The following is a 16,595-nucleotide window of genomic DNA, read 5'->3' on the forward strand; positions in this document are numbered from 1 at the left end:
ATGGGGTGCCCTTCTGCAGTTTAATGTGATTTATTTCAGCTGGCTACAAAATATTGATCTTCTTTTTTTTTTTTTTTTTTCTTTCGTTTGCATATATATTCATGGTTTTTGTAGTATGTAGAAGTAAAAATGACTTCTCTACATAGAGAATGTATTTTTAAATCTCTGGATGTGACTTGTTTTTTACCACCTAAAAATCTTTCTTCCTTTGTCATTTGTTTTGATATCCAAATCTGTGCATGTCTTTAGCGTTCTACGGTAGATCCCATCGCTGCTACTCATTCTCTGTGTGATCCTGAGAAAACTGTTCCCCTCCCTCCCTTGTATAAAACACTCTTCTGTCTGTCTTTTTTTTTTTTTAATTGACCTGGTAGTGTGCCTGAAACCCTGATAACATTTCTATAAAAAGAGCTATAAAACCAGATTTCTTTTACTTGGGGGAGAATTGTCTTTTTAATCTGCATTGCAACAATTACTGGAGTTTTCATAACATCAAATAACACGCTATTGAAAGTGTGTTCAGAATGGCTTCAGAAACCGGAGAGGCCTTTTGAGATTGACTGCTTTGCTCTTCTGGCTGATTTTGCATTTCAGTTCCTGTTTTATTGAGCGGCTTGGAGGCAGGGATTTCACTGTCTGGCCATGTTTTTGTTGTCCAGTAGAGGTTTACATGACCTTTATGGTTAAATCCTGTAAATTTGCTGCCCTCTGTATTTGTAAGTACTCTTGGGGAGCTTAGCAGGGGTAGAGGGATGGGTTCCAGGTTATTGGGTAGGGGACATTTTTTCAGCGTAAGAATATGGACCTGCTTGGGCAGCTTTCAATCCGGGCTGGTGCTTCCATTATGCAAACCAGGCAGTTTCCTAGAGTGCCAAAATTTTGGGGGAGGCAAAACCCCACTTGCAAAGGTCCAGAGAGGGGGAAGCCAGTACTGCCCTAGAAGGGAGCGCTGTGCTGGAGCTGCTGCCAGTAAGTTGGGGGTGGGGTGTGCATGATTGAAGGTTTGCCTAGAGTACCAAATACTCTTGCACCAGGCAAGCTTGTAATGAGACTGATTCTTGGTGTGATGCAATTGCTCTTCTACTTTAGCTGGCTGGTGAGCAAGTCTTCTATTTTTTTTTTTTTTTTTTGGCACCATATCTTGAAGCTTGGGTGCAAAAAGGCAGGGTGGACTTGAAAGAAGGTCAAGTGTAGGAAAACGCTGTTCCACCATATCCTTCTTTACTGAAAGAACCTAAGAAATATGGTACTTCGAAATTAAATTGTATTCTATAATTTGGTGTCTGGGTAAATCTAATTAGTTCTTAGTGGTTCGTGAATGATATACTAAAACTAAACTGTTTTTCCATGTGTGTCTGTAGGGAAAATGTTGAGTACTTCAGCCTCCAAGGCTCTTTTTGCAAAATTCGATCTTGGCAATGCTTCCATAAAAGTCAGTGGCACCTCTGCTTCACCGATGTTAAAACATTTTCTCTTCACTTTTAATACAAAGTAAAAAAAAAAAAAAGCATCCGAGTTCTGAGCAACACTTCTCAGGAGCTGGCGTAGGGTGGAAGGGGGACGCCATTCCTGAAAGGGGAGCGGCTGTAATGATGTAGGGATGGGGGCAAGGGAAAGCAAAATTGCAAGAATATATGTAGAAGATGAAGTGGTAGACTAAATGACTATCTATAGAAATTTACCCAGATATCGTCTGAATTTGATTTCAAAATATTAAATTTCTATATTGGCAGGTGTTATCAAAATCGAAATATTATTGAACACTCTTTTTTTTGGAACAATGATAACTTAGTATGGAAGCAATGAAAATAGAAAGTATTTGTATTCATTTTTAAATAGAGAGGGGAACAAACTTTTTTTTTCCTCTTTGCTAGAGAGGCCAGTGTGGATGATGTCAGTTGGGAAAAAGAGTGCAGCTGGATTATTTTTCTTTTCGTATTTATGGGTTTTCCAGCAAGTGCTCAAAGAAGGATACAATTTTTTCAAGGGAATGGGGACCCCCATTTCTTTTGAGAGATCTCTGGGGCAGCGTTGTCTGCAGGAATGGGAACCTCTGTGCCAGGCTATTTGCAGTTGGAGGGCGCTGCTTTAGTAGGGATTATAGAAACACCGAGTAACCCAGTTCTGGGCGGGAGATGCTTTTTTGTCCTGTTTTTGAACTTGCATTCCAGTGCATGATGGCATTTGTAGTCCCTGATTTTTACCAGATGAAATTATTGCTGCATGTACTAAATGACCCCTCCTGAAGTGGGTACCTTGGCAGCACTAAGATTACATAAGTGTCTTCTAAAATGGCCATTCCAACAAAGGCTTTGCACTTTAGCAGGGCAGAAACTGGCTGAACAGTCATGACTTGGCTATCAAGTGCAGTGGGCTCTGCTGTCCTTCATCTTCACCATAGTGTAATCGGTGCTCAGGGATAAGAAATCGGGAGGGATTCTTGAATGGATGGTCTATCAGATTGTCTAGTGAACTAGGGCATGAAATCGTTCCAAGGCAAGGGTGACCAAATCCTATTTATGGCAACACCTGATTTGTTAATCAAGACCTTGGGATATTTGTGGGCTCGCCAAAGTGCGATTCTGAAACAGGTCTGACTTAGTTTCATAAAACTATTCACAAGTTGCTCCACAGGCACAATTAACGTGGGCACAGATTACAGAATGCTGTGCTGAACGTTTGGCTTTGGAGATATAATTCCAGCACGCGCAGTTCAGATTTTGCTTTACTCCGTGTTTTCAGATCATTGTCTGATTACAGAGTTTAAGGATCTGAAAACATTCTTCTCTCTGACTTTTGAGGTTCCCATTCTCTCCAGTCACCTTCTGTTTCTATAGCTTATCCCAGTCTTGGCTTTCTTTGGAGCTTTGGAAAGGAAGTTGTAGAACTAGGGGTCATGATATGAAGCTCCAAGTAGGGTAGAGTTGGGAACAACACCAGGAAATATTTTGTGATGGAAACTCAAATAGTAATGGACTTCAAAAGGTTATGGGCTAAACATTGTGGATCATGGCCTATTAGCAGAGGAGATGGAGACTATCACTGTTACACATGTTGGGCATGCTTGGGACAGATATGCAGGGCAGTGGGGAAAGGTTGTTTGAAAGGTTAGGTAAATGACATGAGGGAGGGCAGAGTTGATGTTAGACTTAATATGTGAATTTTATATGTGCATCTACCCAAAGTAGATGAATCTCAACTGGGCAGACTGAATGGGCCACTTTGATCTTAATCTGCCCTCATTTACTGTGTTGCTCTGTTAGTTGGAAAAGTTGAAGGGATAGCGGAAGCATGACTTAGTGGCTCCACACGTCATGGGGGGAGGAGGGGGGGGGTTTGCAAAGGGGCAACCTGCATAGAGCGGCGGTTGTGACCTTTAACAGCATGATAGGACTGCAATAGGCTTCCAACAAGGTACTGGAGTATCCTGCATGGAGTGGCAGTTAGGCTTTAATAGTGTTGCTATGACTGCATCGGGCTTGCAAGAAGGTATTGGGGTAAGTCACACAGAGAGATCCTGGTTAAAACCCCAAAATGAACGTGGGAAGCTCTGATGTTTTGGACCATGGCTTCACTAACGTTGGCATCTGTGTGAATTATTAGAAAACTTGGCAATAAAATGTGGAAAGGAAACCTGTATGACATGACCATGGTTTAAAAAAAAAAAAGTCAATTGAGCATGGGGAAAGCAGATGTTGGACAGTGGTTTTGAAGATTTGTATATTAGAAAATTTGGCAATAAGAAATGGAAGGGCAGCAGGATGTTGGATTTCGTTTTGCTATTTTAGACTTTTGTCAGTACAAGTGATGAAGGCCTGCACTTTAACTGATTTGGGGTAGAAAATTAGGGTAAAAGACATGTGGGGAGGTGGGAGTTCAGGGTTGGGAATTTATGTACTCATCTAACCAAAGTAGAAGACAACCAAATGGGCAAACTGACAGGCCTATACAGTAAAGCGCGGCCGCGGTTACCCTGTTTCTAACCCGCTTTGTACCCACAATTTGGCCGCGTAAGTCTAACCCGCGATTCACTATCCGTTTTTGCCAATCTTTACCGCTTCTCTAAATCAACGCGTATCCCTTTCCGCCCGCGGCATGTATATGATATGTAAACGATCGGATTAGCTATTCCTCCCGTACAGTAACGTGTGGCCGGATTATCGCCTTTTTAACCAACTGTTTTGCCGCGTCTTTAACCCGCTAATTTACCGCCTACCCTGGCGTTAGAGGGATGCGACAGCAATAGGCAGGCTCTGGTCAAATAAGTGGGTGGGTTGGAGCAAGCGAGTAACATGGTGTGGCCTGGTTCTCCTATGCTCGGGCATCGGGGATTGCCAGTCCTCTCTCCCCCCCTCCCGAAGCAAGGTGCAGGGTGAAAATCGACTGGACATGTTATTAAAGCAAATAGAAATTGTAACAAAAGTAAACTTTTTACTGCATGCTTCCAGCAGCCCCAGTCCTCTCTCCCCTCCTCCCGAGGCACCCACCGCGGCTCCCCTACCTCCCGGGGGCAGCCGGCAGCGAAAGCGGCTTCCAGCAGCCCCGCCGGCGAAGGTGCATGAACGCACGTCCAATTTGGGCGCTCAAGCAGCGAAGGCGCATGAGTGCATGGCCGGCTGCCCCCGGGAGGCAGGGGAGCCGCGGTGGGCACCTCGGGAGGAGGGGAGAGAGGACTGGGGCTGCTGGAAGCATGCAGTAAGTTTTACTTTTGTTACAATTTCTATTTGCTTTAATAACATGTCGAGTCGATTTTCACCCTGCGCCTTGCTTCGGGAGGGGGGGAGAGAGGACTGGCAATCCCCGATGCCAGAGTTTAGGAGAACCATCCACTTCCTGGTACCTGTCATTTGAAATGACAGGTTCCAGCGCACCCAGGATGCTGTATAGTGCTCTATACAGTAAAATGGATTGTGCTTCATGGATGCGCTTTGGTCGCGGCTTGCATTTGCGTCTAATTTAAATACTGTATCGAGCGGTATGCGATGCGAACTGTGCGCGCGGCAAACGAGCGGGTGCCCGGCACTGCCGCACTTTTTCTTACGCGCCCTTACTGTATCGGCCTGTGAATGATTTAATTTTGGTGGTCTTCTACCAACGTTTACTATATTGTATTGTCTTACATTTATGATAATTATGCTTGCTTCAATAGAAAAATCATAAAATCTTACTCCAGCTTCAGCTAACCTACTTGGAGAAATCTCCAGCATTTGAAAGCTTAAAACTTTTCCCAAGAAAAACATTCTTATTCATTTCTTACTGAGAGATTGTACCTTGTGAGAGGGCGGAACCAAACAAATAATTTTCGTTCTAGAATTACCAGAAAATAGTTTCTTCAATTTTACTAACTTTTTTGATTGGGATGGGAAGGAACACTATACTGTGGACTTCAGAGTCCTCCTAAGAGACACAGCTTCACCAGGAGCCAGGCATTTCTTTTCTTTACTTTCTGTACACCACATCCTCCAAGTTCCTCTGCCTGCAAAAACTGCACTCCGCTCTGAAGAACATGCTCCTAAAACTGTGAGATCCAACCTCTACTGCTTTAAGGGGTTCTCCTCTCTCTGGAACACAAGTCATAGGGTGCCTGGGAATTTTTCAGTTGTGGCCACCCTGAGATTACTGTTAAGTAGGGGAGGAAGGAGAGGCTGCATAACTGCTTTCTCTCTCTTAGCAATGTATGCTCACATCACCCTGCAAGCCACAGTGCCATGTCTTATATACCCTCAGACTGCCATTGTGTTTACAAAGTCCTGGAATCACAATTGCAGACTGAGCTGTGTGCGTTTCAGCCTTTCTCCACTTTCTCCACACATGCTGCCTCCCAGTTTCTGCTCCAAGCTCACCCCTCTCCTCCTGTTCCTTGCAGAATTCCTGAAGAAGAAGGGGGGGGGGGGGTGAGGTTGGAGCAGACACTGTAGAGCAAAAAGCAATTACACTACTCTCTCTCTCTTCTCCAGCCCCTCTCATCCCCTTCTTTTCACACTTCCTGAAGGAGAGGGATTGGAACCTTTAAAGACAGAGGCTTGGATCTTTTGTTTTCCGGGAAACCCAGCAATTGATGCAAATTCCTGGAGAGCTCACAGGTCTTGCATGCCGTGTTGCCCAGGGACTGCAATATCAAAACATGCAGCAAAGAGGAAGCTAGCACATAGCACATACCAGTGGCTAGCAAACTCCCTTCTTTTTTTTTTTTTTTGCGGGGGTGGTGGTGAAGTGACTCATTTCCCAAAGCGGCCTGTGGACAGGCTTAGTTCCTGTACCCTCATCTCTGTGAAACCTGACCTTTTAATTGCTGGGCAGAGAGGAAGATATTAAATCTGCATGAAGTAAAGATATAGCACAAAGCTGCCAGATATTTTGGCTGGCTTCCCCTCCCCCTCTCCTTGTCACAGACAGCCCTTGGAATTAAAACAATCCACTGGAACGAACTGTCACAAGTTACAGTGGTAAAAGTAATGCGAATTTCAAGTAGCGCCCTGGCAGGCCATGGTGTTGCTATACTTTGAGGGTGCGTGCATACAAGATGTGTACTTTTTTTTTTTTTTTTGGCTTGCATGTTAAATGTACAACAGAGGGACTCTGCAGCATCCTGTTAATATATGCCCGCGTTAAGTCACAAGCCTTGATGTGCCTAATTGACCTGAAGAGATTTTGTTTTTCTGGGGGGCGGTGGTTATATACAAGTATTGTTCACTTAACCTGGAGTGCAGAGCTGCTTTTAAGAAATAGATTCGTAGTGCAGAATGGGATGGGCTCCAGGACTAACTAACAGGCGGATACAGTAAGGCACGTTCGCCCGAGCGCACCGTTTTAGCCTGCAATTGGCCACATGTTTGACGCGCATCTATTACCCCTTATACAGTAAAGGGTTTAGCGCGTCAAACGTGCAGCTAACCCCCCCCCCCCCCCTCTAAAAACTAATAGCACTCATCACATGCAAATGCATGTTGATGAGCCTGCTAGTTAATCCCCGGGATACTGAAAGTTAAATGTGCTGCCAAGCCGCACATTTTACGCTCAGAAATTGACAGGTATTTAATTTCTGAGCATCCTGGTAAAGTGTACAGAAAAGCAGAAAATACTGCTTTTCTGTACACCCTCCGACTTAATATCCTAGTGATATTAAGTCGGAGGAACCAAAAAAAATAAACTCTGCCCGCTGGTCAGCGGTTAGAAAAACGGACGTTCAATTTTACCGGCACCCGTTTTCCTAACCCGTGGCTGCAGTGGGTTCCAAAACCGATGCCGGTAAAATACAGCGTCGGTTGTCTAACCCGCTGACAGCCACCTCTACCGCTAATAAGGAGGCACTAGGGATGCACTATTGTCCCTAGCGCCTCCTTATTGGCGCACTACCTCATCTAAATACAGAATCATGTGCCCAGGAGAGCGGGCGCTCAACACGGCGTACCTGCTCTCCCGCATTTTTTACTGTATCGGCCTGAATGATTTTTTTTTCTTTATGCATTTTAACAGATTTACAAGATAACATCTTGAAGGAAATTACAGAGAATACATCCAATACCACCAATCAAAAGAAAAATGTCCTAGGAAATTAACTAAATATTCTCTTAACTTAAAGTCCACAGTATGAGGGGGTGGAAAACACAACCTCAAGAAAATTCAATTAACAAAGCAAATCCACAGTAGCTGTTCAGAGAACTATTTTACTTTTATGAGGAACACACAGCACCCAAACTATTCCCTACGGGCATAACGGGAGTTTTCCCTGTTAGAAATTGTCAGTTGGGGGGGCTCAAAAAATATATGCGTGTTATTAGCATACTTTACTATGCATTTGCATGGGAATTTAAGGAAAAAAACTCCCCCCCCCCCCCCCCCCCCCCCCAACTGACAATACTTGCGGTCTCAGAAGGAAGTCTTTCCTCCTCTTTTGAGTATCTCTCGAGACATCTGGGAATACTCTTACTCTACAACCTAAAAATACAACATTTCTGTGTCTTAAACATAACTTAAGCAACCACTCCTTAGCTGGCTTTAGGGCCAGGGTCACAATTAGGGTTGCAGGTAATGCTTGTTCTGTATCTGACATCTCCAATATCGCCGATATGTTTAATGGCAAATCCCCTCTCGGGGTTTCAGGTATCACAGCCTCTCTTTGCTCCATTGGGCTCCTTGCTCTTGGTAGGTAAAAGATCTTTGAAACAGGTGGCATAAGAGATTCCTCAACTTGCAAAGCCTCCCGGAGATATTTCTTGAACATCTCTCTCTGGGGGAGTTCGAAGGTACTTGCGGGAAATTTATGAATCTTAAGTTCTTGCTTTTTATTTGATTCTCCATATTCTCTATTTTCACCGCCATGTTCTTTTTATCTTTTATCATTGTTGTCTGCACCTGTTGGAGTCCCTTTATTTGTTCTTTATTTGATATATTTTGCTGTTCCAAATTTATATTGGTATACGTCAAAACTTCAACTTTCCCTTCCAACTCTTTTAACTTAATATTTGTAGGTTGTAGCTGTCGCAATATAGAAACTTTCATTTCAACTATAGACTCCCATATTGTCTCTAGCGAAAAGACAGCGGGTCTTACCACAGTCAATGAAACTGTCTCGGGGATAACTTCTACACCGCTTCCCGTCTCTCCCAGTACTGTGCTGCTTTCTTCGCCGGTCTGCCCCGATGATATTGGGCTCTCTGCTGTCGCTGCACTTCCCGCGGTCCCTACCTCCATGGCTCCTTGGTCCGGCAACGCTCCTGCCGCTCCGGAAGTGCTTCCCTCCGCAGCGGGGTTCCTTCTGCGGGACTGAGAGGAGATAGTGAGCCAAGGAGAGAGGGGAGCTCCTCTTCCCCCTCCTCCACTGTCCAGCGGCTGAGGTCCCGCTCCTAAGTCTCTGCATAGGACATGTGCGTCCATGGGTCTGGTAAGAGTGTCGTCGTGGGGAACACAGGGTATGGTTCCCCCCTCTGTTTCCGCTTTCTTCCCATCAAAGAGAATTTTTTTTTGCAAGAAAAAGTAATTCAAATCTTCCACGGAGCAAATGCCGAGCTGTGCTACCGTGCAGCCATCTTGGATCTGCCCCCTCTGAATGATTTCTTTGTAGGTTGTGAAAGCCCTTCTGGACCGACCATAAGAAGTCTCTCTCGAGACTGTCGTGTGTGTGTGTGTGTGAGCTCAAAAGCGCCAGCACACTCATGCTTAGTCTCCAGTTATGGTTTCTGACTTGCCTTTAGGCCTCGGCAACACGCAGGATGTGGCCCTAAGAAAGCACCTTTTTTAAAAAGGCAGGAAACCAGAAAGTCCTTGACTAGTAATACATGTGTACTACAGGGAGAGCATTTGGCGGTTTTCACTTGTATAGAATTTGCTGTCTTTGTTTCGGGGCCCCATTTGTTCTGGTTCAGTAGAGCATGTTTTAAGCTCTCAGTTTTTTTTTTTTTTAATGATTGCTCTCACTGCCGTTCTCTACGATGGGCCGGGTGGACGTTCATGTACTTGAACATAGCCTTTGACATCCTTATGCACTTGGACTTCAGCGTGGTAGTTCCCCCAGTTGCTGCTAGCTGAAGGCTAGCGGCGAGGAAGATTTGTAATGGTTCAGCTCTTGTTTCAGAGTTGCCGATTATCTTCACGTTCTTCGGGCATAAGAAGCCCACAAGTCGCAAAGAGCAAGGTGTCTTCTGTGACTGGGTCTTGCGACTGAGAATCATTGTGTTGATATTAAGGGCCGCTTTATTCATCACTTTGAAGCTCAGAGCTTTGAAGTCTTTACTGAAACTGGGTGTATTTTAACGCTAGTGTTTCTCTCTGAGCTGTAGGTTACAAGTTGAGATTCCTACGGAAAGGGACCTACGATGTCTATTGGCTGCTATGCTAGCATGGCCTTCTACCAAAATGACTTTTTTTTTTTTTGTGTGTGTAGTCTAACAAAATGTTGCAACCTCCGGAGTGTCTGGATTTACTTGGGACTTGCAGAGCATTGAATGTTTAATGCCTTTTGCGTATCATCTGCTTGCGAGTGTAAAGCTGAATGATTCTTCTTTTGTTGTTTGCCCATGCCGGCAGCCAGCGTTTATCCCAGAGGCTGTAGCTGTTAGTCTGTAACATGCTTAATCAGCACTCATTTTCACTGCAAACCTTTTCCCTCCATTTTCAAATTTTCCTGTAACTTGTGCTCTTGACGGCTCATTGCCTAGTTTTATAAATTCCATAGGGGTTGATGGATAGTCTTGATTGTGCACTGACGTCTTCAGCAGAGATGATCCTCCACCTTGCCCCAAGCGAGGGAGCCTGTTTTAGCTCTCTGGACTGCCTACCGCCAAAATCAGGTTTAGGCAATCCAAGAATAAGAAGGCTGCATGTCACCTGGGTCTTGTCATGGTCTACTGCTGTAATTTCCAAAGGGACTGCTAGGCTGTGAAATAAAACAAAACAAAAGTTGCAAGACTGGCTTTGCTTCAGTACTTTTCCTCTCGTGGAGGTGGCCCATGCAGGAGGTAGGAGCAATTCCTGGAACAGCTCGGTAGAGCTGAACAGAAAACTTGTGACTTGCTTTCATGGACTCCATTTTATCAAACAGTAATGCATTCAGATTCACTTTAAGGAAATAGAACATAATAGTTTGTGGGTATTTTTTTTTCTGCATTGTGACTTTTGAGAGCATGCTTCAAACAAGAAGTTCTACCCAGAAATAAAGGTGCCTGCTTTCCAGGACACGCAATTCAGATTCACATGGATTGTGAACACCCCTGACAGGGTCCTCATGTCCTGAAACTTTGACATCTGGTGATCTCGTAAGCCATCTTTCCCTTTGGAAAGTAGATTGGTTAATAAAAACTGATGTGCATATATTCTTTTAAATATGTATTATTGCAGCCACCGGTTTATTTGCATTAACCAGTGTTAGTTTCCGGCACAAGTCTTCAGATTGTGCGTTGCTTGGTGCCTTGACAGCTGTGTGAACGAAGGCCACAAAGTTTGCATGGAACTGTGGCAACGACGGGTGTTACAAGGCTGGATCTGGTCAACCCACCAGGATTTGAGGTTTCCAGTAATAACTTCAATCTATTGATTTTTAAGGGCAGTAGCAGCTGCTTGTCCTGGGAGCTGACTTGGGAGAACAGAAGCTTATGCAATTTTGTAACTTAATGTGGCTAAAATGGCGTTTCCCTGCTGGCACTATCCAAGGTGGCAGCCATCTCTAGGATGCATTACATGAAGTGATGGGGAGAATCGTTTTATCACTCCTCAAGCTGATGAAACTTTTTTTTTTTTATCATTGCTGGTGCAATTTGTAGGCTTTATATGGACTCTTAATTTGGTTGTCACCCTGAGATTTATAGTTTTAATAACAAATGCTAATGAGAGACCGTGACGAAGTCTTGGTTACCTTGCGGCTCTGTGTCCTGCCTGCTGTGTCGCTGATGTGAAAGCTACGATGGTAGAGAGCGGGAAGAAGCACCCTCGCATGTTAGGAGCTCTGTTCCTGCAGATTTCATCAGGCTTTGATCACGCTTTCTGGATTTAAGACCGTTCCTGGGATCATGATATTCCTTCCAGGATAAGGATCAGGTGATTTGTCTGAACTGTGGTTCTTCCTTTTTTTTTTGCATCACTGTTTATCATCTGTAGTTACATCAGCTATTGAAGTCTAATAGCAAAACGGCCTTAAGGACGCCCTTTGGCATAATCTGTATTTCTAAAATTAGTTGGAGCATGTAATTTGCATTTTTTTTTTTTTTTCATCTTAGGTTTGACTTGACTGTGTGCAAATGGAGCTGTAGATGCTCAAGGTTTTCATTCTTAGAGGTTCTCAGTCGGGATTACAGGAACCCAATTGAATTTCTTCTCCTTTTTAGGGAATTTTAAAAGCGTCTATCAAGGCTTCTGATGGACCACTCTTTTTGGACTTGCAAATACAGCAGCAGGCTGATTATTCTCTTCATCTTGGCTGCAGTCTCTCGCAAAGATTTGCGACTGCAGTGCCCCTTGCTCTGAGATTTTAAGCATGGGTAGAAATTCAGGTAAACCTGTACCTTTGAATTTACTCTGTCATTATCTGCACTATCGGCTGCGAGTTAGATTTCTACGCCTCTTGGCTGGGGCTTAGGAAAGGTGCGTAATGAAATCTAAAATTAAAATCCAGTAATTCTGGTTCTACAAGGCCCATATTACCCATCTTGTTGCATCGATTTCCGCTTTTATCCTAATTGTACCCCTCCCTGTGAAGGATCCTCATCCTCGGTGCCTATCCCAGCACTGATATTTTTTTTTTGCCCCCATCACCTCCATTGGGAAGTAATTTCTACAGCCATCACAGTTTCTGTGAAGAGATTTATTCTAATGTTGCTCCCAAGTCTGTGCTGCCACCCCACCCCCCCACTGAGCTTTTTTTTTTTTTTCCAGGTGATGCTGCAGTCGAGGGCAGAAAGTTGTGTGTGTTTTTGTTTGTTTGTTTTGTTTTTTGCTCAGAGCACGAGTAGGAGACTGAGAGCGTGGTCGGTCAAACCTGCTTGTAAACCCCATTACAGGGGGGGAGAGAGAAATTAAGAGTTTGGACTCTTGCTGTGGGTTTAATGGAAGACTGAGCAAAAATGCAAAAAAAGCTTAGCTCTCAACCACCTGCTGATGTAATTATCCGGAAGAGCTGAGCACCTTTTTTTTTTTTTTTTTTTATTCCAACGCGGACAAAATCCAAATGCATTAGCAGGGGTTGGGTGATGCAATATTAATGGCACTTTCACCATTTCCAATGAAATCTTAAGGCCCAGCAGGCATCTTGAAAGGAAGAGGCTTGGATGTTTGTTTAGAGTAAAAAAAAGAACTTTCACTGCCCTTTGAAACCTGCGTACAATGTCGCCAGATAAGTCTCCCACTCTGTTGTTTTTGAAGCTTGTTTTGTGCTTAAGTTTTAATGTGTAAGCAAAGGACATGTGAACTTTTTTTTGTAAGCCAGAGCAGAAGCATATGCTACATGAATGATGAGCTGTGTCACAGAGAAAGATCTGATGTTAGTGCGTATAATCCTCCCTCCCACCCCCACCCAAAAAGATGTGCCAGCTCTTCTGCTGGTTGACTTATCAGCCGGCACCATTCATGGGGGAGATGTGATTTAAGGCCTGGAAGTAGTACTTTAAAGCTCCTATTCCCAGGCTCTTCTCCTCTATGGACTCTGTGCAGGCTGATTAATTCTTGAGGTGCCACGGGGGAGGGGGGGAAGGACTGCTTGGAAATTGTCCTCCTATAAAGCTGAAGTCCTTGTGCCATTCCACAACTCCTGCAATTTTTTTTTATCCACTCAGAGAGGCGTGGTGGGAGGTAGAGGAGCAGGGACGGATGGGCAGCCTGCGGCACTTCTTACCCTGAGACTTCTCCGCCAAGGCGGCATAGATGCAGGAAGAGTATTCTGGTAAATAATTGTTGCTCCTCAACACAAGTCCGCGATGGTTTCGGATCTCATTTCAGCCAACGTGCAGTATGGGCCAAAGGGATATGAATTCCCTTGTGCGCGCGTGCGTGTCAGTCGGGGCAGTAGCTTTGTAATAGGAAACTATTCCCCCTCCTTCCCCCATTACTGCATCATTTCTGTTGTTTCTGTTCACCCGCAGGGCAGAGATTCCTGGAAAACAAAATGGTAAGGCTGCCATGGTTTTAAGACCTGAGGAAAAAGCTGTCCTAGGTTTTTAACCATTTGGGAGTTTCATGTGAACCACTTCTCTGTCACTTTTATTTATTTATTTTTTCCAGGAGCAAACATCCAGTATCCTATTCCTGTAATGCCAGCTGGATGTCATTCGGTGCCTGTCCAAATCCTAATTTATTTACATGTTCTGCTCTCTTCCCCCCCCCCCCCCCCCCATGTTGTGTTTTTTTTTTTTTATCTGTTTAGAAACTGTCGGCGGAGTGCCAGAGCGCTGGCTACCCAGGAACGATCATCCCGTACAAATGTGACCTATGCAATGAAGAGGAGATCCTATCCATGTTCTCTGCCATCAAGACCATGCTCCAGGGGGTCGACGTCTGCATCAACAACGCCGGCCTGGCCCGCCCCGAGACTCTGCTGACTGGGAAAACCGAGGGCTGGAGGACCATGATTGAAGTGAGTAGCACCTGCTTAGGAAGAGTGGGGGGGGGTTGGGGGGGGGGTTCTTTTGTTTTAAAACCCTCTGGTGCCTGAAAGCTGACAGGTCCATCTTTGATGGAGGATTCTGTGGATGTGCTCAGGACTGCTTGGGAGGATAGCCTCTTGCCCGGTCTAGTGATTTAGGGTACTGGACCGTCCTGGGGAGGCCACTGACAGACCAACCATGGAAGAGTCACTTCGGCTCGCTACGCCTCTAGGACCCACTCGAAAATGAGCTTTTAGTCTTAATAAACAAATTAACACTTTAGGAATCTAGCTTCTTTTTTTGTTTTTTTTTTCCCCCTACTTATTTGTTTTGTGTGTATTATGAAATTAAGGAAATACATTGCCTTCATCTTTTTTTTGTTTAGTGTCCTGTACAGGGCTGTGCTTTGGTTCATTTTTTCTGTTTGCTTTTGATATCTTGCAGAAAAGGTCTGATTTTAATTAATTAATATCTTCTCTCTATTGACACGCAGAATAGGAAAAAAAGCCCTTAGCGAGTCGGGCTCTAAGCCTGAGAAATGCTTGATGAAAAAATATATGTAATAGTGATGGCCTTCAGTGGTGTGAGAGCGCTGGCATTGTGACTGATCCTGAGGACGCTAAGGGCATCCCTGATGTACCAGCTGAGAATGAATTGCATCCCCTGTGAAATGCCTAGGTTTAAAAAAAAAAAAAAAAACCAAACCCAAACTGTTGAACTTGCTGTAATATACAAGAACGGGGACTACATTTTGCTGCTCGTTGTCTCCTTTCCATGCGAGTGGAGCTTGAGGCTGTGCTTAGAGGTTTGCTCTCTTCTGCTGGTCTTTTTTGACATCTTAAGCCCCGGCTTGTGCCGCAGCCTTTTAAAACTCTGCTGCGAGGAAAGAGAGATACCTGAGAGCCAGCGGCACGTCCTTCGAAAGAGGCCAGAATGTGAGCAGCTAGGGGCGTGCCGGGCTCCTGAAAGTTAACGTGGGATGAGGGTCTCTGGGTTCTTGGGTGTGGCAGACTGATGACCTCTCGGGGGTGGATTTTCCATACCCTCTTGCCACTCTGGGATTTTACTGGAAATTTTATATATAATTTTTTTTTTTAAAGTTTGATTTGTTTTTATTGAGCTGCATGCCTCGAGGATGTGCTTGGTGGTTGCCATGGATTCCTGAGAGTATTTTTAGAAAACCCAATCTACATTTTTTTTTCCTCCCTGGCTGTGAGAGGAGTTTTATCTATTTTTTTTTTTTTTTTTTTTTGTCTCTGTATTAAGATGGGCCCTTGTGGGTAGCAGTTTTGGTTTGCTGCTTGCATTTGGTGGTAATTTTTATGTGATGTTGTGTGTGTTTTTTTTTATTATCACATCCCTTGTTGGTGTTGATGGAATAAAGGATTTCATAATTAACCGGACAGTGGCATCTACCTGCTGCGGTATTGTCGGACGGCTGAAAACCCTGAATGACGTTTATCTTGCCAGTCGAGGTTTGTTGTGGGTTTGTTTGGTTTTTTTTTTTTTTTTCATACAACTCCGATATTAGATCTAAGCTGACTGGGGAGAACACCAGCGGTGTTCCATCTCCTTCACATATCACAGACCCGAGGAAAAACAAAGGTTTGTACTCCTAGTGTTAAATTTTTTTGTTGTTGTTGCAGCATGGAGGAATGAACACAGTGCAGGCTACTTTTTTTTTTGTCACTTAAATTTTATTCACCATGTGGAAAGAACCAGGTAAACATAGTACATCTATGCACATGTGTGAAATACATAGTATAACAATAGGAACAGAATCTGGGATACAGAAAAATGAAACATTTCAGCAACCCTGTCATATCAACGAGAACATAGGCGGGAAATATGCAGTCTACTGTCCGTGGCTGTCCAAACTGAATGAATTATGAACCACCCAGTTCACGTAAATGAACCAGGTATCTCAGGTCTCCTAAGAACACGATTGGTAATCCCTTTTAAAGATGAAGTAGATGTGGGTTACTTCTCCACTCCCGATAAGGTTGCCAAATGGCCAAAAACCTTGGCTGGTTTCGATGTTTCTGCGCTGTCCACTTATACAAATCCTGCATTTTATCTAATTTCTGCAGAAGCATAGATAAAGTGAAGTCAATATCGCCCTTCCAATGAGCTGCTACAACACATCGGGCTGCTTCACCAGATTTCCTGTTAAGGACAAAATATGGCAGGTAGTGCGCAGACAAAAGGAGTGCAGGCTACTTTGTCTCTATTGTCTCTATGGTAGCTGCAGTAATAATTTAATGATGGGAGCCAGCGCACCACGAAGCTGTGTGTTGGGAGGGAGGGAGACGTTTCTGCCCTGTGGTGCGACTCCTTTCGCTGGAGACTATGCGCTCGCGTCGGGGATGTGGTAAACGGGTGCACGAGAAGGGCACCTGGCAGCAGTACTGCCAATCGTCGGTTGGGATGTGTGCTGCACATTTTTATTTTTTTTCCAGTTTTGTTTCTCTTATTAGAAGTGAAATGAGCATCAAAATAGGAGGGGAGCAAAACAAAATTAAGGGG

At 44.3% G+C, this 16,595-nt stretch overlaps 1 protein-coding gene across 1 annotated transcript in view; it reads left to right on the forward strand.

Annotated features, from left to right (window-relative positions):
* The window catches only part of DHRS11 (dehydrogenase/reductase 11), a 49,417-nt gene that overhangs the window by 16,988 nt on the left and 15,834 nt on the right, over positions 1–16,595 (forward strand). Inside the window, exon 2 of the mRNA XM_029612713.1 lies at positions 13,850–14,059. Within this exon, the coding sequence (XP_029468573.1) occupies positions 13,850–14,059 (210 nt within the window). The remainder of the gene's footprint in view (positions 1–13,849; positions 14,060–16,595) is intronic.

This window comes from Rhinatrema bivittatum, chromosome 8 (genome assembly GCF_901001135.1).
Source record: "Rhinatrema bivittatum chromosome 8, aRhiBiv1.1, whole genome shotgun sequence".
NCBI classification, from domain to species: Eukaryota; Metazoa; Chordata; class Amphibia; order Gymnophiona; family Rhinatrematidae; genus Rhinatrema; species Rhinatrema bivittatum.